The 26,211-nt window shown below is 43.7% G+C and overlaps 1 protein-coding gene and 1 long non-coding RNA gene across 3 annotated transcripts; one reads left to right on the plus strand and one right to left on the minus strand.

The window, feature by feature from the left end:
* Window positions 1-4: 4 nt before the first annotated feature.
* LOC142454745 (trafficking protein particle complex subunit 2-like) lies at window positions 5-12,298 on the plus strand. 2 transcript variants are annotated; one of them, XM_075555975.1, is made up of 3 exons: window positions 40-153; window positions 8,238-8,264; window positions 10,784-12,298. In XM_075555975.1, exon 3 carries the CDS (start codon window positions 10,856-10,858, stop codon window positions 11,276-11,278), a length of 423 nt encoding a protein of 140 aa, XP_075412090.1. In that variant the 5' UTR covers window positions 40-153; window positions 8,238-8,264; window positions 10,784-10,855; the 3' UTR covers window positions 11,279-12,298. The 2 variants fall into 2 exon arrangements, with proteins under 2 accessions (XP_075412088.1, XP_075412090.1); XM_075555973.1 differs by lacking the exon at window positions 8,238-8,264 and having other exon boundaries at window positions 5-153; window positions 10,784-12,297.
* A 3,310-nt stretch (window positions 12,299-15,608) lies between these two features.
* LOC142454747 (uncharacterized) lies at window positions 15,609-26,091 on the minus strand. The gene is made up of 3 exons (XR_012785705.1): window positions 25,859-26,091; window positions 20,567-20,716; window positions 15,609-18,090 (listed from the first exon to the last, which is right to left on the minus strand). It is a non-coding gene; the product is annotated as an uncharacterized LOC142454747 (long non-coding RNA).
* Window positions 26,092-26,211: the final 120 nt, after the last annotated feature.

Here is a 26,211-nt window from a genome sequence, read left to right on the forward strand (position 1 = left end):
AAGCGGAAACAAAGGCCGCGCCGGAAGCGGGTGACATCCCACTTCCGGCTACCCGCAATCCCGGAAGTCTGTGTGGCAACGGTGGAAGTGGGGCCTCGCCCTGGGAAGAGCGAGAGGGGTGCTGGGCGCCGCCGGCCAGACTACCAGAGCCAGGTCAAACCCCACCCCACCCACCTCACTCACCCCAATTTCCCCCCACCCCACCCCACTCACCCCGCTTCAGTTGCGAGGGGGGTCCGGGGACGGAGGGCGTGACTGCGGCCTCGCACCGCCCACACCTACGAAGGCCGGGCTTCCCAAAGAGACCCTAGCCCGGGTCATTCCTTTCTGGGTGACCCTGGGAAGATACCACGCTCTCCAAGCCAGTTTTCTTATTTGAAAAAAAGAAAAGAGATAGCGTACCGTGTGATTCAGAGGTGACAGGTAACCGATCCAGAGGCGTGGTATGCCAGCCTGTGCGTCCGCAGCGCATTTTTGTTTACACGCTATGAGGCTAGGTGAAGAAAGAGGCTGGCATTCCTCGCCTTATGAAGAACCAAAAATAGTAATAATAATAAATAATAAAAAGAAATGAACTACGTCTAGGAGTTGTGATATTTACACTCATACACGTGGTTGATCTTTCAAGAGAGCCCTGGAATCCTGGGGTCGAAGGAAAAGCGCCAAGGTACCAATAATATGCCAGGAAAGTGTGGGGAGAAAGTAATATAAAATGCAGCTCTTTGGGGGCAGCGGGTCTCTAATTTAAAGGCGGCTATGGAGCGCTATTTGCCCACTGAGCCTATTGGGTGCCCTCCTTATCTCAAGATCATCCACTTCGTTTGGAAACCTCAGGAGGATGTCTTGACTTCCAGGCCTGAGCCTCTGCGGGACATTCCCACTAGAGGTGTCTCATTGGTACATAAAGGCCTCAGAGGCTCCCGGTTCTTTTTTGTTTTTTTATCTTTTTAAAATCATTTTACTTGGGGCTCATACAACTCTTACCACAATCCATACATACACAATCCATTGTGTCAAGCACATTTGTACATGTTACCATCATCATTCTCAAAACATTTGCTTTACTTGAGCCATTGGTATAAGCTCCTCATTTTTAACCCCCCGCCACGAACCCTTGATAATTTATAATTTTTTTGGATAATTTATAAATTATTATTTTGTCCAACGTCTCCCTTCACCTACTTTTTTGTTGTCCATCCCCCCCAGGGAGGAGGCTATATGTAGATCCTTGTATTCAGTTCCCCTTTTCTACCTCACCTTCCCACCAACCTCCCAGTATCGCCACTCTCACCATTGTTCCTGAGGGGTTATCTGTCTTGGATTCCCTGTGTTTCCAGTTCCTATCTGTACCAGTGTACAGCCTCTGGTCTAGGACTCCGGGTTCTTGAGCTAGGAATCCAAGGCTGAGAAGGTGCCGTCAACACCAGTCCTCAGGTTTCCCTGATCACAGTTCAGTGTCTGGTATGGACACGATACATGGATCCGGAAACCAACACCAAGGATTTTTAATCCTCAGAGCTCAAGTGAGGAATTCACAAATAAATGATTATCTGTGAGAGTTAGGACCATCTGGGCAGTGTGCCTAAAATTCATTGATGCCTCTGTGGAGGGCAAGGAGCCCTTGTAGCCTAGTGATTGGTTATTCATTGGACTTACCCTTAAGGTCCACAGTTTGAAATTTACAGCTGCTCTTTGGGAAAATGACTGGGCTTTCTACTCCTATAAAGAGTTCACAGTCTGGGAAACTCATAAGAGGTGGGGGGGGGGGAAGTTCTACCTTATCCTATAGGGTTGCTATGAGTCAGCATCAACTCGGTGGTAGTGAGGTGTTTTGGTTTTTTTCTTTCCTTCTCTGAACAGGCGGTTGGCCTGATGTATCATAAGTAGGTTGGCTTAAAGGAATAATAGACCTGACTCTGACCTCTAGCAGAAACTGCCCATCACACTAACTTGAGTATGAGAAGTGACATATAGGTTACCCAAATTTCATATGCCTAGTACAGAAACACCATGTACCGCAACCCTGAAGTTCCACCCCTATTGCAATCACTGTAAAAGACACTACTACGCACCAGGGGAGCAAAGTAGAACCCTGTGGAAAGTTACCTAGCCTGTTCGTGCTGCTGCTTCCTCATCTCTGAAATGAGCAGCGTAATAGAGTGAAACCTGTGAGAGCAGGAACTCGGCAGCATTGCCTTGTTTTTCCAGGTCAGACAAGTTTTCTGCTTTTGATAGGGTCCACTCTTCTACTTTTTCCCCCCCAGTCTTCCACTTTTCTATCATCTGTTGTAATGGAAAAGGTTTGTGTTTTCCTTCTCTGACAGGTTTCAGCCATATAGAGGCCCCAACTTTCACAGGTTATGTTGGTAACACCTAACTTACAGAGTGGTGATGAGAGATGCATGCGCAAGATGAGATATATAAAGCATGTCCAATGATGTCTAGTATATTGTTAAGTCTTACAGGTGTTCCAATAGCATGGTTCACAATCCTTGCTTCTCCCCACTTGTTTGCCCCATGTCCAGTCTAGTGCTAAGGTCAACAGGTTGATCTGTCTGTTTGCTCACTGCTTTTGTTTAGCTTCTTCTAGTCCAGATTCAAGCCACTTTGCTATCCTTTCCTTGAAACTCAGGTAGGGTTATGCTTGCTTCAGAAAATAGATTTGGGAGGTAGCTGTCCTTTTCAGTTTGGCTTACATGAGTCTGTTAGCTTAGGTAGGTAGTGCATTTCTAGAAATTTGCCTGTTTCTTCTAGATTTCCATATTTGTTGGAGCACAGTCCTTCACAGTATTGCATTATCTTTATTTCAGTTGGGTCTGTTGTGATGTCACCACTTCATTTCTTATTTGTGATGTTTGCATCTTCTCCTTGTCCTTTGTTAGGTTTGCCAGGGGGTTGCCAGATGTTTGTCAATTACTTCTAAGAACCAACTTCTGGTCTTGTTGATGTTCTCTATTATTTTTCTATTTCTATTTTCTGCTTCATTTATTTCTATTTTAATATATATTATTTCTTTCCTTCTGGTGGGCGAAACTTTATTTTGCTATCTTGTTCTACTGGTTGGAGCTATTGCATTAATGTTCTGATTTTGAGTTTTCTCTGTTGATGTGTGCATTAATTGCTGTAAATTTTCTTTTGAGCATTGCATTAGCTGTGTCCCAATGTTTTATTAGTTTTAAAAACTTTCATCATTTGTTTCAAGAAATTAAAATTTTTAATTCTTTCTTCAATTATTCGATAGCATTAAGGGAGAGTATTATTCAGGATCCATGTAGTTGTTCTTTATCCCTTGATCTTCCTATTGTTGTTATTTAATTTCATAGCATTGTGATCTCAAAAGATGGTTTATGAAATCTTGATGTGTTAAAATGTACAAAGGCTTGCTTTGTGGCTTAACAGGTGGTCTGTTCTGAGCATGTTTCGTGTGCACTAGAAAAGAATATACATCACGTGTTGTTGGGTGGGGTGTTCTGTATCTGTCTGAGGTGGAGCTGATTACAATGTTTAGTTCTTCTGTGTCTTTGTTGTGTTTCTTTCCAGTTCTGCTCTTTAGCAATGTATGTTCAAGTCTCCTGCAATGATCGCAGTGCTATTTCCCTTTTCAGATTTCTGAGAGTTTGATTAATGTGCTTTGAAGTTCTCTTATTGGGTGTATAAACATTTAATACAGATGTCTTGTTCAATTATCTCTTTATCATTATGCCATGTCCTTCTTTGTCTCTCTTGGTGGATTTTGCCTTGAAGTTTATTTTATATTGCCCCCCACACACCCTTTTTTAAAAATCATTTTACCCCCAATTATTATGATCCCAATTCTACCTTGCGGACCTGGTTAGACTAGAGGATGCACAGCAGTGCAGTAGAGATCTGGAAACACAGGGATTCTGGGATGGCTGAACCCCTCAGGACCAGCGGTGAGAGTGGCGACACCGGGAGGGAAGGGGGTGTAGAAAGGGATAACCCATCTCGGGAATCTACATGTAACCTCCTCTCTGGGGGGTGGGCAACAGGAAGATGGGTGAGGAGAGACACCGGGCAGTGTAAGATAAGATAAAATAATAATTTATAAATTATTCAGGGTCCATGAGGGAGTGGAGAGCGGAGAGGGTGGGGGAGGAAAAAAAGGAAAATGAGTTGATTCCAGGAACTCAAGTGGAAGGCGAATTTTGAGAATGATGAGGGCAACAAATGTATAAGGGTGCTTTACTCAATGGATGTATGGATGGGTTGTGATAAGAGTTGTATGAGCCCCAATAAAATAATTTATTTAAAACATCATTTTATTGGGGCTCATACAACCTTATCACAATCCATCCATCCATCCATTCTGTCAAGCACATTTGTACATTTGTTGCCATGATTCTCAAAAGTCACACTCACTTTTAAAATTGTCATTCACTTAATATATTTTTTCCATCTTTGATTTTCAGTCTATTTTTGTCTTTGTGTCTATGGATTGTTTCTTGTAAGCAGTCTATCAATGGGCTTAGTTTTCTTATCTGTTTTGATGCTGTCTTATGACTGGTACAGTATTTAATCCATTTATATTGTAGTTATTGATAGGTATGATTATATTGCTGTGTTTTTTTGTAGTGTTGTTGGTTTCTTTGTTCCTCATCATTTTCTATGCTAAGTATGCGTGTGGGTTTTTTGGTGCCTTCTTTGTTTCCTTGTTAACTAGGTCCTAGTGGTTTTCCTCTTTTGTGTGTGTGATGAGGTTTATCCATTTTTTGGAGGTTACGTTGGTATTTATTACTTCTTCTCAAGTTGAATATAAAATCTGCTTGAAATCTGCTGGACTCCTCCACCATTAGATGGATTCATAGCTACATGATTCCCTCTGTTTACTTTTTAACACTCTTCCTTGTGGATCGATCATCCTGGCTTCCTATTTTCAGTTTTGTAAGTTTGTTTTTCTTTGATTACTACAACGCTTGGGTTGGCTTCTTGATGGTGTTGTCTTGTATTACTGATCCCAGCTGTCACTGTTGATTTTCTATCCAAAGAACTCCTTAGTCATCTTTGTAATGTTTGTTTTCACAAATTACTTTAATTTTAGAAATGTCCTTCTTACTCCCTCCTGTATTTGAGGGACAATTTTGTTGGATTTAAGATTCTTGGTTGGAATTTTTTTTATTCAGAATTTTAAATGTGTCATTCTACTGCCTTCTCGGCTACATGAGTCCTGTTGAAAAATGAGAGCGTAGTCTTATTGGTTCTCCATTGTAGGTAACTTTTCATCTTCACCATGGTGCTCTCAGGAGCCTTTCTTTACCTTTGATTTTGACTTGATATGATATTTGCTTTCATTTTACTTATCCTAATCACACATCCCTTTTACAGACAATTCCACTCTGCAGTTCTGTCCTTCGATTTCAAAGCCCATAGCAAAGATAAACTCAGTAGTTTGAAACCACCAATTACTCTTTGGGAGAAAGATGAGACTTTCTACTCCTATAAAGAATTACAGTCTCGGAATCCATAGGGGCAGTTCTGACCTGTCCTATAGGTTCTCTATATGTTGGAATCAACTCAATAGATATGCTGTGGTTATTCTTTTTTTTAATTGTTTTATTAGGGGCTCATACAACTCTTATCACAATCCATACATGTATCAATTGTGGAAAGCACAATTGTACATTCATTGCCCTCATCATTCTCAAAACATTAGCTCTCCACCTAAGTCCCTAGCATCAGCTCCTCATTTTCCCCTCCCTCCCCCCCTCTCTCCCTCCCTCATGAACCCTTGATAACTTATAAATTATTATTTTGTCATATCTTGCCCTGTCCAATGTCTCCCTTCACCTACTTCTCTGTTTTCCATCCCCCAGGGAGGAGGTCACATGTAGATCCTTGTAATTGGTTCCCCCTTTCCAACCCACCCTCTCTCCACCCTCCCAGTATAGCCACTCACACCACTGGTCCTGAAGGGATCATCCGCCCTGGATTCCCTGCTTTTCCAGTTCCTATCTGTGCCAGTGTACATCCTCTGGTCTAGCCAGATTTGTAAGGTAGAATTAGGATCATGATAGTGGAGTGGGAGGAAGCATTTAGGAACTAGAGAAAAAGTTGTATGTTTCATCGTTGCTACATCGCACCCTTACTGGCTCATCTCCTCCCCGAGACCCTTCTGTATGCAGAGGTCCAGTGGCCTACAAATGGGCTTTGGGTCTCCACTGTGCACTGCCCCCCTCATTCACTATAATTTTTTGTTCTGATGATGCCTGATACCTAATCCCTTCGACACCTCATGGTCGCACAGGCTGTTGTGCTTCTTCCATGTGGACTTTGTTGCTTCTGAGCTCGATGGCTGCTTATTTACCTTCAAGCCTTTAAGACCCCAGACGCTTTATCTTTTGATAGCCAGGCACCATCAGCTTTCTTCTCCTGTGGTTATTCTTGTATGACTATTTTCTCCTCTTTCATGATGTTTTGAAGTTGTTTTTTGTTTTCCCAGAAGCTCTTGGAAAATTATCTCTGCCTTTTTTTAATTGTTTCTTCCTGTCTGAAATTCCTACCATACACATCTGTTATTCCTCTTGATAGTGTCCCATGTAATTCTTAGAATTATTTGGATATTTTGTTCTTTTTTATGGATCATTCTCATCATAGTTTGGTTTAGAGAATTGGCTTCAAAAGTAACAATTTTCCCCTCTATTGCTTCAGTTTTATAGTTTTGTTCTTTAAAAGTATTATGTTCCTAATATCTGATTATTACTCATTTTCATTTGTAGTTGCTGTTTTTATGTGGTTTCTAAGTTTTTCTTTAATTTGTCAGATTACTATTGTAGTGTTTCCCTGCATTCTTATATAGTCCATCCATCTCCCCACCCCAGTCCCCTACCTTCCCCCGACACACACTCCGAGCTCTGCCGATTATTTTCCCCATTAATTGAAAGTGCCAGAAAAAAAAAAGTGCCTAAGACTCATTATTCTGAATTTATTTTCTGGTAGTCCCAATGCCTTATCGTCCTCCAAAAAGTTTTTGCTTCTGTATACTAGTATACGCTGGTCATTTGTTGCCCTGTTCTCTCTCATTTGTTGTTATGAGCTGTTGTCTGTTGTCTCTGAGACATTGTGTTGTCTCTGTGTGTGTGTGTGTGTGTGTATTTATTTGTTGATCAGGGAGTTCTGGAGTGCTTGTCCTTGCCTACTATGTATAGCTGTTGGAGGCTGGGTCATGTAGGCTCAGTTATTTTTGTCAGCTATTGTGATAAAAGTGATTTTTTTTAAAAGAAAAAGATAACTCTATCACAGCCCCCACCCGCACCCTCCCCCCCAAAAAAAGCAAATAGACAAGCATACAAAAACACAAGGAAAAAAAAAGCAAAAAATACAAAACCAAAAAAAGAAGACCTGAAAAGAGGAGAAAAAAATGATTAGGGCAAAGACTATACAGATGTGCTTTATACAATTGATGTATGTATATGTATGATCTGTGATAAGAATTGTATGAGCCCCAATAAATTGTTTAAAAAAATGATTAGGGCAAATAATGTACAGATGTGCTTTATATAATTGATGTATGTATATGTGTAGATTGTGATAAGAGTTGTATGAGCCCCTAATAAAATGTTTTTAAAAAAAAGACCCAGGCCGACTGGCATCAGCACCGCTTTCTCCTTTTCAAAGTCCCACTCTGGTATGCGCCACAGGAAGGCAGCCCTGGTGTGTAAGAGTGGAGGCTGGTGTATTTCTAGACTCTAGAGAGTCCTAGGGAGTTAGGAATGATTACACCTCTCTCGAATCTTGTCACTCTCCTCCAGCCAAAGACAATAAAAGGCAAAGAGAAGGGAGTATGGGGGATGCTAGGCTAGCACTGGTAACCCCAGAGTATGGACCACCTCTCAGTGTTCCAGGTTGGAGGTTTGCAGACACAGCTACAACTGAGTTTGTGAATGTGGGCCCTACCACTTGCTGGGTTCAGAGTAGCAGCTAGTTGGCACAGCCACGCCCAGGGCCATGGAATCTGCAAATCCATGTGTCCTGCTGCTTTCCCCTAAGCCTGCCCAGTGAGCCAGACCTCAGATCCCCCTCAGCTGGCTTAGACAGGCCAGGTCCCTTGGGAAGCTCCTGCCAACTGCACCAATACTGAGAAGAATTTTACAGCTGCTGCTGAGTGCACAAATGTGGGCCTGAGACCTCTTGGTGTACTGGGACACCATGGACTTTCCGTGGACCAAGAGAGTTCCTGTGCTGTTAGGTGTTCAGCCTAGTTTTTTGTTTGCTTTCTGCAGGGATACAGGGCTCCAGGTTGTTCCTCTGTAAGTATTTTCTGACATCTTTATTGAAGTGGGACTATGTAATGTTATTTAGGTCACCGTATTTATCAGAAGTCAAAGTTTCCCATTTCTAATTGTTCTTTTTATAAACACTTTTGTCTGCTCACATGTGGACAGTTTGGTCCGGGCTTCTCGTTTTATATGCCTGGGAGAAAATGGGAGGATAGTGCTCTGTTTTGGCAGTCAGTGGGGGTTCTTCTGTTTTCAGGGAGCTGTGGGTCACTGTGGTTATGTGAATGTGGGTGAGGGGTGCTGCAGGGATCAGTCCTGATTTTGTGGCAGTTTCCTCTGTGTTCCATGTCCTATTCAAGTGTCTGGGCGACTGAATTCTGAGATACCATCATGTTCTTGTACTGATGTCTCGTGCCCACTCCTCGCTATTTTTCTTTGACTTAATACATGGGTATCTGAACGTTATTTTTAATTTGGGGCCTATTTTCCCCAAAAACAAAATCAACTCTGGTAAAAAAACGATTCTAAATGTGAAAAGCTCAATGGTATCTTGGAATTTGGTTTGTGGTTGCTCTTTGTTATGGAGGCTAGGATTAATGCTACACTTCTTCCCTAGAAGAAATGCCCCAAGTGGTCATGTATCTTTTCTTGCTGGACTTAATTTTAGGATTTCACTTATTCTCATCCCACACCCTTTCCCATAAATTCCACTCCGTGGTTCTGTCCTCCAGTTTCAAAGCCCATAGAAAACACAAAGTCAGCAGTCTGAAACCACCAGCTACTCCCTGGGTGAAAGACGAGGCTTTCTGCCGTGCAGAGTTACAGCCTCAGAAACACACAGGGACTGTTTTACCCTGACCTCTAGGGTCTCTGTGCATTGGAATCCACTCAATGGCAGTGAGTTTGGGTTTTGTTTTGTTTTCATGAAACTTAAGATTTTATAATTTTAAAAATCATTTTCATTGGAGGCTTTTACAGATCTTATAACAACCCTGAAATCAATTATATTAAAGAAACTTGTACATATGTTACCATTGTCATTTTCAAAACATTGTCTTTCTACCTGTGCCCTTACTATCAGCTCCTCTTCTTCCCCTGCCCCCACCCTCCCAACCTTGTGAACCCTTGATAATTACATATATAAATACATTTCTTCATATTGTACACCATCTGCTGTATCCCTTCACCCACATTTCTGTTATTCATCCCCCTTAGCAGGGGGTGAGGGGCGGAATTTAGATTTCAGTCAGCTAATCAAGCAAACAATTAACTACTCTTATATACTCCACTTCAGTCAAGTCCAAAATCTCTGATAAATATACCCAGAGTAATAAATACAGCAGAGTCTAAAGTTATGTTCTTCTGCCCCCTTGTCTAGTATTCAGAATCCATTTATATGTTTATTCTCTGAATCCATCTTATGGGATACTCATGTTATGCGATATAAAGCCCTTCCATACACACACATGCATAAAAAAACCTCCAAAAACATGCTATGAATCTTGTAATCTTTATTTAAAAATCATTTATTTGCCCTAATAGGCTGGCCAACCATGGATAAGAACGGAATTTCTAATCATCTTTAAAGATAAACAAACTTATATACCTAGTAGCTCACATATTGAACAGACACAGGTGTCTTTACGAAATTCAAGGGGCCCAGGGGTTGGGAAGGATGTTAGGTGAGACCACCCAAGAGTATCTCACAGGGCCAGGTTCGCCTTCCTGGAATTCTCTGCCCCTTTGACCTCAGTGGTAAGTAGTCTGCCGGTTGTATTTTGGCCCAGTACTGGACTACCAGTATATGGACCATGTTCTCTGTCCCTTCGGGGTCTGGCTTCCCTATCTCCCTTGCTTGATGATCTCATCCCCTAATACCTTCCCCCCACCTCCAATAAGCTGATGACTTCCAAATCTGTATGTCCACTTAAGTGCATGCTGGCTGCCTCTTTCCCTAACTGGGTGTCCACAGACGCCTCAAATTCGACGTATCCTAAATGGAATAGTTACTGACAAAATGGACACTCATTTTGTAAATACTGAATGCCCGACCGTGGCTTAAATGGGAATAAAGATGCAAGCAGGCTGGATATGCGCCCTCTGGGTGCTTACAGTTTAGTAGGTGCAATAGGGGATAGGTTTCCACTACCTGTCCACCTCCCACTGTGTTCATCTGCTTCCATTTATTGTCACCCAAGGGTAGGTTGATTTTTGCTTCCCATTTATAATATCATCCACGAAAGTCTGCAGCTTCAAAATGCCTGACACTCTTAACAAATTGTTCAGAACTTTTGTTTGTGTGGGTTACATGTACTTATTAAGAGGAAAATGGGATAATTTTCAAGTATTAATTCATTTTAAAATAATGATGAATCCATATTGACTGTTTATCTTCCTCCTAGCATGTTTTTATGAAAATAAGGATCTTCTCAAAAGAGAAAAAATAGAAGAACCTACTTCTCCCACTTTGTAAAAGTAAAACAGGCTCATGATTAGGAAAAAACAAACCTAGATGACCATTGACCTCCGCTCTTCTGCTGTCGCTACAGGCGAGGACGCGGACACCGGGCGATCAAGGACCTTGCCTGTGGTCACGTCCCTAGGGCGGTGTGTTGAAGGCTATGTCTGGAAGCTTCTACTTCGTGATTGTTGGTCACCATGATAACCCCGTGTTTGAAATGGAGTTTTTGCCGGCTGGAAAAGCAGAGTCCAAAGATGATCACCGGCACCTGAGCCAGTTCATCGCCCACGCCGCTCTCGATCTCGTCGACGAGAACCTGTGGCTGTCAAACAACATGTACCTGAAAACCGTGGACAGGTTCAACGAGTGGTTCGTCTCGGCGTTTGTGACGGCCGGCCATATGAGGTTCATCATGCTCCATGACACGAAGCAAGAAGATGGGATAAAGAACTTCTTCACGGACGTCTATGAACTGTACATAAAGTTTGCCATGAATCCCTTTTATGAACCCAACTCTCCCATTCGATCCAGCGCGTTTGACAGAAAAGTTCAGTTTCTTGGGAAGAAACACCTTGTAAGCTGATCAGGGAGCAAGCCATCCTGACATGGACAGCATTGCCACACTGGGGTGGCCTCAGGAAGGTGGGCGTTGTAAGTCATGTGATTAAATCACCTTGAAGACGTTTCTCTGTGGTAGTCTCTGTTTTCCTAAACCTCACGGAACTATGCTTCTATTTAGTGTACTGCCTTTCCTGTCACTTAGCAGCAAATCAGGATTTGCTTGTCAATGATATTTTGCTGAGAGTACTTTATCAATCAGAATAAAGTACCTGAAAAATTAAGAGTTAGCACCTTTTAAACATCAAGAATAAGCTTTTGACTTACCAAAAGCTCCATCTTGATTTAACAATTCCCACACAAACGTCAGAGACAGATGTGATACAGAGTCCAAAGGAAAGTTTCCCCCATAGGGAGGGAAGCAGATGGCTGGCACCCCTGGGGGCTGATATACACATGGGATGATGATGTGGAAGCGAGGTGGCCATGTGAAAAGCATTCCCCACCAAGCCAACTTCAGAGGCTGTTTGAAGCTACTTGGTGTCCAGTGTCACCTGCCTACAGCTTGTCCTTAATAAGACCAGGGTCCTGCTATAAATCTAGAACCCTGGCTCCTTGTTTGTGGGTGCTTCTGCCACTTTATACTTACATCATCTCTCAGGCTTTCTTTCCCACAGACAATGAGCCAAAGATTACGAGAACCTGTTAGTTGCTCTGCCAGTTAAGATAGGTGTTGTAGAGCTGCAGAGATTGGGCTCCATTAGCATTTCCACTGTGAGCCTTCTAGGCTCTACTGGGAGGCGTGGGAAAGCGGTCTCTCATATTGGGAGGAGTATGGGTCTCACTGACAAACAGCAAATGCTCGCTGAATGGCAACTCAGTAGAACAGGTGTTTTCTGCACAGATTATGACCTCTTTCTGTATCATTTTGAGGCGAGTAATAATTTCCATGCTTGGTACTGTGCCCTTGTGTGAAGTTGGTAACATAATGGCGGCTTTACTATGTATTTATTTGATTCCTAAATAAAGAGATCTGCCTCCCCAAATAAAGAAATTAGAAATATACCTAGATTGTGTAAAAACCCACAATCTACTTTTGGGTTCAAAAGCTATTTGTTGTTTTCCTATTTTACTTGGCGTGTTTCTTTTCTGAGAGGGGCGGGTTGTTTCCCCACTCTTCCGGTCAGTTTGTCTGTTGTCTTTGGAGACCGCACAGAGAAGTTCATGGCAATCTTTCAGCCCAATTTCTGAGCGCTGGCACTACCGCGGGCACTGTCCACGGTGCTGAAAGCGCCATCTTCAAAAGGATAGCGGCGCCTCCTAGTGGAGCAAAGGAAACGAACCCCATTGTGCTTCCAACTCGTGACCCAATCTAGTGGGGAAAGACGAGAGAATGAGTGCTCTGGATAGAAATAAAATGGGCTGATTTGAAGGCAAATTACTGGGTGTTCAGAGTTGGCATCCCTAAGGTGCCGTTTAAGCCGAAGATGGAATGAGTAGAAGCTGCTAAGGCCACGAGGATTAGGGAGCAGGATTGCAGGCAGAGGAAATGTGTTTGAAGACATTGTGTGACAGTGACTAGCTGACTGGACTAGATGAGCAAGGCAGTGTCAGATGTTGCCAGAGGTGGCCGGGCCCAGTTCTTCTGAGAGGCCAGGCTGCTGGGGGAAACTGGTGAGAAAGGGACAATTCAGGAGGAAACTGGCAGATGAGCAGACTCAATAGGAACTTAGTGCAGCAGAGCGAGTAGAGGTGAGGGCCATGTGCGGCTTATGGACTGGGAACGGAGGGTAGCGTGCATTATGGAGGAACAATCCAGAGGACGAGTCGTAATTGTGTGAAGATGCCAGTGTCTGAACTCTGATGAAGAAAGGACATTGATTTTGTAGGAAAAGAGGATGGGTCTTAGGCTCACAAACGTAAAAATAGGACAGAGAATTCCTATGTACCTTTTATGGATTAGTTTGTGTGGCCCCAACATAGGGGTCAACTTGACTTCCCCATAATGCTCAATATTACGTACTCTACATACTCATGTATAAGCCAAGTTTGTCAGCACATTTTTCATGCAGTTTTGTGGCTGGTGTTTGGTCAGCTTATTCTGAGTATATATGGTAATTATTCTCCAGTTTGCGGTCTGATGCCGTTTTTTTGTGTATGATAGACCCTAACCTCTGTGATGCTCAAGGCAGGATCAGTGGCAGTTGATGTCAATGAGGCAGCATGGCCTACAGGATTTGTTTGTGTTTTTATTCAATCTCTTTTGAGATGTAAAAGATTAAATAAGCAGCAGTGATCTGAGGGACCTACTACCACCAAGAAAGGAGAACTGGGAACAGAGTATTCTGTGGACCTAAGGGGCTTAGGCTGGGAACTTACTCAAACCAAGAAACACACAGATTGAAAGACTTCCCCTGGGGGGGGGGGTACTTCCCCTAGAAACAGCAATCTGGTTTTGGAATTCTACCCTCCTAAACCGTACGAGGATGACGCTTTGTTAAAATTTTATCCACTTGTGGTATTTCTGGTAAAGCATCATTCGATAGGTATGACAGTGCCCTTCAGCCAACTTTTCTCACAGTTAAAACATTGTCAACACCAGGAAGTTGGCACTGGCACAGTGCTAGGAACTAAAGACTTCATTTGAATTTTACCAGTTTTTATATATACACCGTGTATACTCGAGTATAAGCCGACCCAAATATCAGCCGAGGCACCTAATTTTACCACAAAAACTGCATTAAAATAAGCTGTAAACCTCAAGTTATACATGAGTGTATACAGTAGTCTTTTATGTGGAGTGGGTGGTGGAAAACTATAGTAGGCTGAATAATGTACCTCCCCAAAAGGTATCTGTGCCTTAATCCTTTTCATCTGTGAACGTTAATACATAATGCAACAGGGAATGACATGTAGCCTTATAAGAGGGAGGAAGGGGAAGATCTGTCATAGAAGAGGTGTCCTATGGATAATAGGGCCAATGGAGATGAAGATTGGGGTAATGTGGCCAAGGGATGCCAGAGCTGCTAAAAGCTAGAAGGGTCAAGGAATGGGTTCTCCTCTTGAACCTCTGGAGCGGGCACAGGCCTGCCAACACCTTGATTTCAATCTGGTAAGACTGACTTCTGACTTCTGTCCTCCAGAACTGTGAGTAAATATTTGTTGTTTTTAAAACTGCCAACTTTGGTAACAAATTAATAAGGGTGTATCCCCCTCTGCTGTGGAGATGATTCTGACTCTTGACAAGCCTAGAGGACAGAGTGCCCCATAGAGTGTCTGGAGCTGTAATCTTCCCTGATGGAAGAACCGGGGGTTCAAACCACTAACCTTTTGGTTTACAGCTGAGCACTTAATCATTGCCTCAGACTTCTTACTAGGTGTTCAGTACTGTTTTAGATTGAGTTCTCATGAAGGGGGAAGCCAGTGAAATAGATAGATACACAGATAGATACTGATTTCAAGGAAATGGCTCGTGCAGCCATGGAGACTGGCAAGATCAAATCCATTCATTGGTAAATGGCAGGCCAGAAGCTTCTCCTGACTCATGTGGTTGAAGGGACGGATGAGCCCTGGATGGTCAGGTCAGCTGGCAGGCTGTTGGCTCATATCCCACATTTCAAGCCACAGAGAGCAGAGGATGCTTGGTGATTGGACACAGGTGAGTGTGAGCGAGCAGGAGAAGGGGGCAGAGCTGTGCCAGAACATCTATAGACATTGGATGCAGGCCATACCCCCAAGGAAACTGATTGGATGCTCACATCAGATCATAAAATGGAGCATTATTACATTATGGAAAAGCAATCAGTCCAATGTCTACCAAACCACTGAGAACCATAATCTAGAATTACATTACCATCACAAGTACTATGAACTCACGTGTACAGATTAAGGCTACCACCACACCAGTCAAGATACAGAACTGACTCATCGCCACAAAGAAATGCTTTCATGCTAAGGTGTTATATTCACCCCATCACCCTAGTCACTGGCAAACCATGATTTGTTCTCCATCTTTATAATGTTATTTTAAGAGTTCAATGGGTAGCTTTTGCAATGGCTTGTGTCAACAAATGTCCAAACAAAAATAGAGGCCATAGAAATGGTAATGAAAGCAACCTAGCATTTACAAACTAGTTGCATTCGAATGCACACACAACCTAAAATAGTTCTCCAGTCCTGATGGAAGCATACTAAGACTGTTCTCCCAGGGATTGATTCCAACTTATTCCCCAGGAACTGGACTTTAAATATCTCTTGGTTTCCCCCCCACCCCAGCCTCAAACTTACCCCCTACAACTGTCAGTGACATGTGACCAGCATGGTGGTCCCCTCCCACCTCAAGACAGTTGACCACCTTTACCACTGGATGGAACGTGGGATGATTCCTGGGGAAGTCAGGATCTGTTGTCTCAGGTGTTCACCTTTGTAGACACAGCCGTCGTAGAAGGAATGGGCTGGGCTGGCTGGGCCTTACAGTGCTGTGTCCAGGGACGTAATGCTGGAGGATTATAAGAACATGGCCGCCCAGGCCAGGCCTCTGGATGGTTCCCCTTACAGACTTCCTTCCCTTTCTGACTTTACCTTCAGAAGCCCTGGAGCCCCAACTAACTCTACAATAGAAACACCCCACTCTACACCCATCCCGGCACCAGGTCTCAGAGTCTGAGGTGACCTTGAAGGATTTAATGTGAAAACATTCACCATGCAAGACAGAAAACAAACTGTTGTAAATTTTCCAACCTTTCTAGGGTCAGAATCCACATCTTGTTCCCTGAATTCCTCTGAACTTCCTTTCTCCTCTGGGGCATTTCCTTTTGCATCCCACCAACTTCCACAAGAAGGAGCCTGGGAAGGATTCTAGGAACAGCTCTCTCGGACATGAATTCTTTCCCTTGGTGAAGGGTCTCCTATTTTATTTATCTGAGTAGCATGTCCATGTCGTAAACTGGTTCTGGTACCCACACTGAAAGAAGGAAATGGGTGGCATTCTGGTGCCCAGGGAGCTCTGCATGGAGAATGTTCTAGCTACCTAAGAAGAGGTGAGTGGTGGAGAACACTCTTTGCTCCTTCTGACATTCTCCCTCTGGAGACTGAAGTCAAAGCTTGAGTACTAATCTAAAGGTTACACAGAATAGCACGGCTCAGAGGGCTTTACTGGCTACAATCATCATGGAAGCAGACTTCCAGCCATTTCTTCTACACCATCTTTGCTCTTTGTCTTGAGGTGGGAGGGGACCACCATGCTGGTCACATTGTCACTGACAGTTGTAGGGGTAAATTTGAGGCAGGGGGGAAAAAACAAGAGATATTTAAAGTCCAGTTCCTGGGGAATAAGTTGGAATCTAAGACGGCTGTGTCTTCAAAGGTTAACTCCTGAGACAACAGATCCCTAGGAATCATCCCAAGTTCCATCCAGTGGTCAGAATTGACGTGACTGGAATGCCTTTGCTTTTAGCTATCACCCTGTGGCCAGGCCAATAGCAGAACAAAGTCTGGAAGAGAGACGGCAATGAGGGTCTCCGTTTAAAAGCAAACATCTGTCCCATCTGCTAATAAGGTTGGCCAGGTCATGTCTGGGGCTCCAGCCCATCCATTAGTAGCATCTTCCTTCTTTGCTGAGAAAACAGAGGTAAAAGGGTGAGCAGACCAAGAAATCCTCAAAGGAGATTATGAATCGGAACTGACTCACTGGCACCAAATACAATAACAAGCAGGAGACATGACAGCTGACTATAATGAGGAATCCTACTTTGGACCCTAGACTGGAAAAGGGATGATACTGAAGGCCTGTTAAACTGAGTGAAATCCTCCGTTGATAGCGTTACAACAAAGTTAATATTGTAATTGGGTCGGACTATTGGGTTATGCAGGGTGAGCTTTCTCATCTGGGAGCAGAGGCAGGGTTTCCTCCATCGCCTGCTGTGAGAGTTTCTACCCTGGCTTTCCCTCACCAGCACCTGTTGTTGCCCTCTGCCTGTTCACTTCCTTCTTGTCTTTAGTTTGCCAACTCCTACCTCCTTTGCATATTTTCAAAGCATTACCCCAAATTCAGCTCCTCTTCTCTGCACAGAGGATGGTATCTGACTTAATAACTCACCGTCCTAGATAGTCCCTCCAGAGCTCCCCAGTTCCAATCTTGTATGCCTTGTGCATTTTCATTTTCTGTTCCTGTCTGAGGGTGAGGCAAGAATATAGGGCAAGATGTGGATTCTGGTTTAGAATATAATGCTAAATTCATCAATATCAGACAGAAATGTGCTTGAGCCTGGGGCAGTCTGTAGAATGTGAAACATTTTAAACAGGATATGGGAAGATCCTCTGGAAAAGAACATAAAACAGAGAGGCAAAAGATCTCATTCTAAGAACAATGAAGATTAAAAAATACAACAAATCTAAGGGTCCGAAACTTAAGAATTTGGACAAAGCTTCAGTTGTGTGTTAGGCGCAGGGTTCTCTAGGGAAATAAAACTGGAACAGTTAAGATTATATATCTATATGGATAGGTTTATACAGCGAGAAGGAATACAACAGCTAATTAGACCACACAGCAGTACAGAGGGATTGGTCCAACTCACTTTTGTGGGACAGTTAATATATTGAAGGTCCTTCCAACTCCCGGAGGTCAAGTAAGCAGACAATGACGTGTCTGGCGGGAGGTGTGGCGTCTCCTTCAGCAACAGCAGGAAGGTGAGATGTTTGTAGCAGAGGCCAGTAGTGAAGCAGCAGCAGAGTAAGAAAGCAGGGCCAGGAACAGAGATGCACGCACAGGCAACATGATCCAACACAGGTTGGCTCGGACCACAGGTAGCTCAGGGCAGCGGTGCACTGGTCCAATCACTAGGGAGAAAGAAAAAGAGACCAGCTTCGGAGAGCCATTTATTGGCTTGATTGCCCTCCAATCAAGCTGTGACCTAACTGGCAGGCTAACGTCCACCCATAAGTCCCTGTGGGAGCCACGTTGGCACAAAAAGCCTATCACAAGTCACAGCTTCAATTTAATTGAACAGCACAAAGTTCCCAATGAAAGGAAAGCCTGTAATGTGATGAATGTGGCAACTCGCTCTTTCTGTAGTCAGATCATCACCAGCAAAGAATTAGCTGTTACCAAGTTGGCACCTGACTCTTGGTGGGTGGTGCCATGCACGGCAGTGTGGACCACTGTGATTCATAGGGTTGTCACTGACTGATTACCAGGGCTTGCTTTTCAATCCCTCTTCATCTGGGAGCCTCTGTTGAACATCACAGTAACATGAAAGCCTCTAGTGACAGACAAGTGGTAACTGTGTTTCAGGTGCACTGTCCAGATCTGCATCCAAGGTGAGAATTCTACCACTGAACCACCACCACCTCCCTTGAAGCTTAAGGGTTCTGATACAGCGCTTTGGCTTTCCATGTGGACATGAAGAGGGCAGGATGGGACCAAGGGCAGAGTTCAAGCAGTCCAAGGGGAGCAGTCCAATCTAGTACTTATGTCAAGGATCCTAAAGATTTTTGTTATGCAGCTATCTCATCACCGACACTGTTAGTCTTTTGCGGGGACTGGTCTCTCCTGTTAACATGTCCAAAGCCTGGGGACTTACAAAAGAACAGACAAATCTGTCTCGGAAGAAGAGCAGCCAGAATGCTGCCAGGCTCCCGTACCTGCCAGCCTTCAGCAACCCCATAATCCAAATGCACCCATTCTTCAGTCTTCTTTATTTGATGTCCAACTTCCACTTGCATTGAAAATGCTTGTAAAGAGGTCTTGTGCGGCACGTTTACCCAGTGCAATGTGTCTTGATGTCCTGACTGCTGCTTCCACAGGCATTGATTGCAGATCCAAGCAAACTGAAATCTTGGACAACTGCAATCTTTTCTCCATGAAGCATTGTATCACCTCTTTGTCCAGTTGTGAGAGTTTTCATTTTCTTTACACGTCATCATCTTCTTAAAGAGGGAATGTTACCAAATGCCGTGCGTTTGCCCCTTGCCCTCTAGTTAAGACTAACTTAGAGCACATGGCTTTGGAGCTTACCATGGTTATGACTTCTGCAAGTAACAGATGGGGCAATCTTGCTTTTAAAAATTATGGTCTCACTGAACAAAGCATCTTGGGAGATATTTAAGCAGAAAGGGTAAAGGAGTTTCTCTGGGAGAATGTTATACATTATTAATAAGAGGTGTAGTTTAATTTGGGGCAGAAGTGACCAACCTCTTGCTTTTGAAATGTGTCCACAGCACAAATGACATGGGTTCTAGTGAACTTTGACATGAGTCATATAGTTCTGGTCAGAGCCAAGAGCCATCTTAAATGCCTCTGAGTTTTATTAGCACCAGCTAGAACTGCTTTGGGGGTCTGTTGGCGGGGGAAAAAAAATCACAAATGAGAAAATTGGCTATGGAGAAGATTAGCTAGAAGTGGGAGGTGGTATCCGTCTAGGTCCACTGATGCTGTGACTCGTGGGTCTGCCGACTGCAAGGTCAACATTTCAAAATGAGCACCTGCTCCGTGGGAGAAAGAGTGGGTTTTCTGCTCCTGTCCGCCAGTTCTACTCTGTCCTGGAGGGTCTCTGTGAGGCTACATGGGCATGTGATGCTTTTATACTCTGCATAGTTCAGCTCCCGGTCGAGTATGGGAGGAAAAGCCCTCAGCCTGACTGTCTGCAGAGACCCAGTGTGAGTTCCTGTGTTTCCGCTTAAAGAAGTGGCTCAGAATTGGTAGCCAGAAAAGAGGTCAAAACCCCACAGGGCAGTTTACTTGCCACTGTCTGCAGCTGATTTGTATTTTACCACTTGTCTTGCTTATCTGGTCACAGCCCGGAAGTTGCCTGCCAACTTTTGTTTTTCCCCATTTCAAAACCATGAGGGAGAAAATTAAGAGGGAAATCTCTCCCCTTTTTTTGAAGAGGCAAATACTGAGTACACATGAAGAGCCAAAACAAATGAACGAAGAGGACACCTTTAGTCTGTGGGATCTGAATGAATTGCTAACTTCAGAGTCAGTGGTTCAAATCCCTGGGCTGTGTGAAAGACAGGACTACCTGCTTCTGTAAAGATTTACAACCTCAGAAACCCTGTGAGCCAAGTGTATATAAGCCTCGGTTAGAAATATATTCTCGCTCTCTGCACAGACCGGGCTGCAGAGATCATGGCTGTCCCTGAGCATGATATGCTGCTCCAGTGACTGGTCCCTTCTAATAACATGCTCAAACCACTGTGTGGAGAGCCTTCCTCTTTTTTGCTGCCCGTCTATTTTACCAACCATGTCACCCTCGACCAGGGACTGGTTTCTTCTAACAACATGTCCAAAGTACATATACGAAATCGCACCAACCTTTCCTCCAAGGAGCATTCTGGCTATCCTTCCAAGACAGATGTTTAGTATCTTCTGCCACATGAGAAGAAATGGATTTGTTAAATTAGCTAAATCAATAGCTAATGTCAGCATGTGACTCAGTGTTGGAGCTGTCATCCCAGCTGTGATCTGGTATGAAAATGCATATCTCTTAGTATTTCCTGTCAGATTATAGTCTTACATTCAATGCAACTGTTAATTTCAACTTTTATCTTTAAATGAGCAATACATTACCTTTAAATGAGCTAAAAAAAAAAAAAGAAAGAAACCCCCCTTTGAGCCAGGGTTGCTGTGAACCAGAATTGACCTAATGGCAGTAACTTTTTATTATCATGGGATTAATGTAATGTCAATTAATAAATTAGTACAGCTTAATTTATTAATAGATTTTTATAAGTTTTAGTTAAAGAAAGCACTTAATTATTTAATAAATTAAAATGAATAACAATGTTATATTCTGTCTTGAAGTACAATGCTGTCTCTGACAGTTAATACAACATTATTCAAATTTATTTACCGATAATTGTAAGGTCCAGCCTTACAACTGAATGGGTACTTAGGAGTGGTCGTATAATTGAAAGGGAAATTAAAGAAACATAAAACAAGGCATGCAAGGGCTCATCTCTTCCATGGAGACAGGAACCAGAGAGAGCAAATGTATTCTCCGACAGGCTTATGTAATCATTGGGCATGCAAGCCATGTCATACTTGTACATACCAGGAAGGGCATGTAGTAGAGGCATACACATAATAGCAAGGGCGGTACTAGGGGCATACATGTGGTAGGAAGGCATGTAAGTAACAAGGTGGATCAGTTCTACAGTTAAGATGGTGGCTTAACTTTGGCCACCCCTGAGCTGGCTTGACCCTGGGTGTCCTGAGCGCTCTCCAGGGGGAACAATCTGTAATCAGTATTACGAGAGAGAAAAAAAAAGACCAAAGTAGATGTCAGAAGAGACTCTGAAACTTGCTCTTTAATATGGAGTAGCTAAAGCAAATGGAAGAAATGAAGATGTAAAAGAGATTAACATACATTTTCAAAGGGCGGCTGGAGAAGATGAAGTTAGTATTCTACTGAAAGATATTAAGATCTGAAGCTAGAAAGCCAAAGAAGAATAAGCTCAGTTTATCTCAAGCTGAAAGATTTGAGGAAAAAAAATCAAGCCTGGAATTGTAACACTGGAGGAGTCTAAAATATTGTATTGGATGCAAGAAACATCCGTAAATAAAAAGGAAAGAATATGAAGAGTCACTGAGGCAACAAAAGAATGGGTCAATGTTAATTTATTTTAAGAGGAAGCATATGATCAAGAACCAATGATACTGAAGGAAGAAATACAATTTGCACAGAAGGCACTCGAGTAAACCAAGGCTCCAGGAGCTAGTGGAATACCAATGAAAATGTTTCAACAAACTAGGAAGCCCTGGAAGCACTCACTCATCTATGTCGAGAAACTTGGAAGACAATTGCCTAGCCACCTGACTAGAAGAGATTCCTATATGTATCCATTCCAAAGAAAGGTGATCAACAAAATACAGAAATTATCGAACAATATCATTCATATCACATGCAAGTAAAATTCTGCCAAAAGATAATTCAACAACAGTTTCAGCAGCACATAGACAGGGGGCTGTCACAAGTTTAAGCAAGATTCAAGACTTGAAATGAGGAATATCACTGATGATGTCAGATAAATCTTGGCTGAAGGCAGAGAATACATAAAGATGTTTACTTGTGTTATATTGACTGTACTTGTGCTTTATTGACTGTACTGCAGAGATATTCAATTGTATAGATCATAACAAACTGGGTCACCTTGATAAGCATGGGAATTACAGAACATTTGTGCTCATATATAATCTGTACATGGATCAGAATGTCATTGAATAGAGTAAGAATATTGCGTGGCTTAAAACTCAGGAAGCGTGTATGTCACCATACTTATTCAATCTGTGTATTGAGAAAATAATCCGAGAAGCTGGATGCCGTGAAGAGGAATGCGGCATGAGAACTGGAGGAGAGCTCCTGCATCGCCAGCAGCAGACAGACGGCATCACCTTGCTTGCTGACGTTGAGAAGGCCTTGGAGCATTTGCTTTTGGAGATCAAAGACTGCAGCGTGTGGATTGCAACTTAACGTAAAGAAAACAAGAATCCTTAAACAGGTAGAAGTTGTGGAACTGGAGAATGTCCTGTTTTGTATATTTTTGCCACAAATAGAAAAAAATACACGAATAACAATGACTACAAGGAAGAAGAGAATGTTCTAGAATTGAATATGGTGACAGTTGTACAACTCTTCTTCATATGACTGAATTATCGGATCATATGACATATGAAGTGCTCCTAAAACTGTTAAAAAAATCTTTACAACTGGACCAATAGGTAGCATCATCCTAAAGAGAGGAAAAAAATGCAAGTTGTGGAAGACTTCATTTTACTTGGATCCATAGTGCACACCCATGGAAGCAGCAATTAAGAAATCAGAGGACATCTTGTATCAGGTGAATCTAATACACAAGACCTCTTGAAAGTTTTTTTTCTTTTATTATTATTATTATTTTAAAACATTTTATTAGGGACTCATACAACTCTTATCACAATCCATACATACATCAATTGTGTAAAGCACATCTGTACATTCTTTGCCCTCATCATTTTCAAAGCATTTGCTCTCCACTTAAGCCCTTTGCATCAGGTCCTCTTTTTTTTTTTTTTTCCTCTTGAAAGTTTTAACATGGAAAAGATGTCACTTTGAGGACTAAGGTACACCTAATTCAAGCCACGGTACCTTTGATTGCATATGAAAGCTGGGGAAGGCTAGAGAACAACTGATGCATTTCAAATCTGGCGTTGGTGAAGAACATTGAAAGTACCGCAGCTCGCCTGAAGAACAAACACATCTGCCTTGGAAGAAAGCCAGGCAGAACGCTCCTTGAAAGCAAGGATGGTAAACCTTCATTTCTCTGCTTTGAAGGTGTTACCAGGAGGGACCAGTCCCTGGAGAAGGACTTCATGCTTGGTAAGAGGGTCAGTGGAAAAAAAAAACAACCAAAAGACCCTCATTGACGTGTGGATTGACACAGTGACCAAGGCAACGAGCTCACACATGACAATTGGGAGGATGGGTAGGGCTGGGCAGGGCTTTGGTGTGCTGTACAGACAGACGGTCATTACAAGTTGGAACTGACCAGAAGGCATCTGGCCAAAACACCAACAGTGACTCCACTTGCTGCCCAACGTTGCTCTGGATCAGAATGATAGAAACTCCTGGCGTCAGGATGAGCCCCGATGTTAAAGTTAATAGCCTTTGCAAGAAGAGGTCACTGTGGGCTAAGGGGAGTGCAGCCAGGTTCACACACAAAAAGTCTTATACAATCCCATATGCTGTTAAGGTATTACTCAGCATCTGGTGGAGACTTCCTGGAAGTCTGGCCCACAGGTAGGGTTATGGTAATGCAGTCTGCATGCGTTCTTTCCGAAAGATGGATTCCTACTGCAAGGGCTTCTTGGAGGGTGAAGGGCACTTATTCTGGGATGGATTTTATTGCTGCCCTCTGTTGAAAAGTCGTGTATTAGTCCATCCCAATCAGACATTTAATCTGGCCATCATTACTGGGTATGCCAAGACTCACTCTTTGGGATAATCAGGGTGGGACATGCTATGTGATCTTTCAGAGAAAACTACTGAGGTGATACATGCTCTTTGAGCTAACTGAGTGACCTAAACCAGTAAAGACTTCAGTGCCCTTTCCTGCTTCCTAAAATTCAGTTTTCCCTCTTGTGAACACTTTCTGGAATATATGTCATCCTCTGGACATTGTTATCTATTGGTCTGTAAACATGTAACATTTCTGCTGTGGTAGTTACATCATCTGTTGTCAATTTGAGAGGATTAAGAGTGAAGGGGTGGAGTTTAGCCTGTCAATCAGGTGGCAGCTTGATGACCACATTTGGAGGCGCTAAAGAGATTAATAACTCGCTGGAGGAAGGACACAGGCTCAGTCTCTGAGAGACATTCCTACATGGAGACAGGCTGATGGCAGCCAGAGCCTGAGCTGTAGAAGCCACATGGAGGCCCCTGCCAGCACTGAGATGCTTACAGTGCCACCGATCCACAAGACTTCCCACCCACTGGCCTGTGATCTTCCTGCATTAGGCGTTATTGTATGTGTTTTGAGTCTGGAGATGACTTTATCAGACATATAGGCTAATATTGGACTTATGGACTTGATCTGGGATGCTTAATGTACAATTACTCTTTATATAAAGCTTTTTTTTTTTTACACCTCTCCCTCCATCCCTCCACCGCCTCCGATAAAGCTCTTTCTTACACACATGAGTGTCTATGAATTTGTTTCTCTAGTCTACCCGGACTAACACATCTGTAAAGTTGATTTCAACCCGTATCACCCTCTGGGACAAAAGAGAACTGCCCCATAGGGTTTCCAAGGCTGTAGTATCTGTAGACGCTGACTGCCCTGTGACTTGCTTCCAACCTCAGACCTTCTAATTAGCAACCCAGCACTTACCTCTGCCCCATCTCAACTCCTGTCCCTGACGATTATAGCCAACGCAGGCGACCAGGGCAGTGCTACTCTGTCACATGGCGTCCCTATGATTCAAAATACACTTGATGGCAGCAACAACACAGGGAAGGGGACCACCAAGGCTGCTGCTGGGGGCTGGGGAAAAAGCCTTAGTCTGGCTGCGTCACACTCTGATGAGAGCGCATTAAAACCACCTTACAAATGCGGAACTTCATTGCAAGATGCTGAATTACATACCACCTGTGAGCATAAGCGACTCCATTTTTGAGAGACTGAAAGCCCAGTAAGAAATGTTGACTCATTGCGGACTCACTGAAAAGAAACAAACCACCTACCAGGGTGGCACCTAGAAGCTCCTCCATACACTTCTGGGGAACCCTGATAAGACTTGGCCGAACGCAAGGACGTCAAAGAGGCAGCAAGACGGCCTATAAAGGCCCGGGATGGAGAGATTGCACTCAAGAGAGCTAGGAACCAAGGAGGAGCCATCAGCTCCTGCTCTCTCCAACTCTACCGGGTGAGTCACCGGTGAAGGCAATGCCGGCGGGACTGAGGGTCAGTCACTGATAGCATGCTGAATTCATCTGCGTTACCCTTCTAGCGAGTGACTCAATTTTAAGATTGTCAGATTGTTTGATGTGTTTGAAGTGAATAAACCAAGCATTCGAAAATGTCAATGAGCGTCAAGTCTTATTGATCGCGCCGCTCGTGACACACTCACTGGAAGGAGGCTGAGCGGCAGACTCCATAGCAGCTCCTGCCCCGCCGAAGCCCTCCGCTAGACCTCGTTTCCCTCTTGCCCCCAGCCTTCCCAGGAGGAAGGGGCAGAGCCAACCGGATGCGCGGTCCTGCCCACGCGGCGGGAGGGAGGTGGGGAGGCAGGCCGAGGCCCACCGGGCTCGGGGACCCCTACGGAGGCCCGAGAGGACGGCGGGCGCGCCCCGGGCCAGGTGGGATGCGGGAGGGAGCATGCGCATCCAGGCGCGTGGGCGGCCGCCCGGGCTGGGAGGACCAGCGACTCGGGCCCTCCCAGCTTCCTAGAGAGGCCGCGGCGGCGGCGGCGGCGCGCGTGCG

The sequence above is a fragment of the Tenrec ecaudatus genome, chromosome 8 (assembly GCF_050624435.1).
Source record: "Tenrec ecaudatus isolate mTenEca1 chromosome 8, mTenEca1.hap1, whole genome shotgun sequence".
In the NCBI taxonomy this organism is placed as follows: domain Eukaryota; kingdom Metazoa; phylum Chordata; class Mammalia; order Afrosoricida; family Tenrecidae; genus Tenrec; species Tenrec ecaudatus.

Bases quoted from the DNA above. Each gene is read 5' to 3' on its own strand.
- LOC142454745 (XM_075555973.1), top strand. From the start codon at position 10,856: ATGTCTGGAAGCTTCTACTTCGTGATTGTTGGTCACCATGATAACCCC.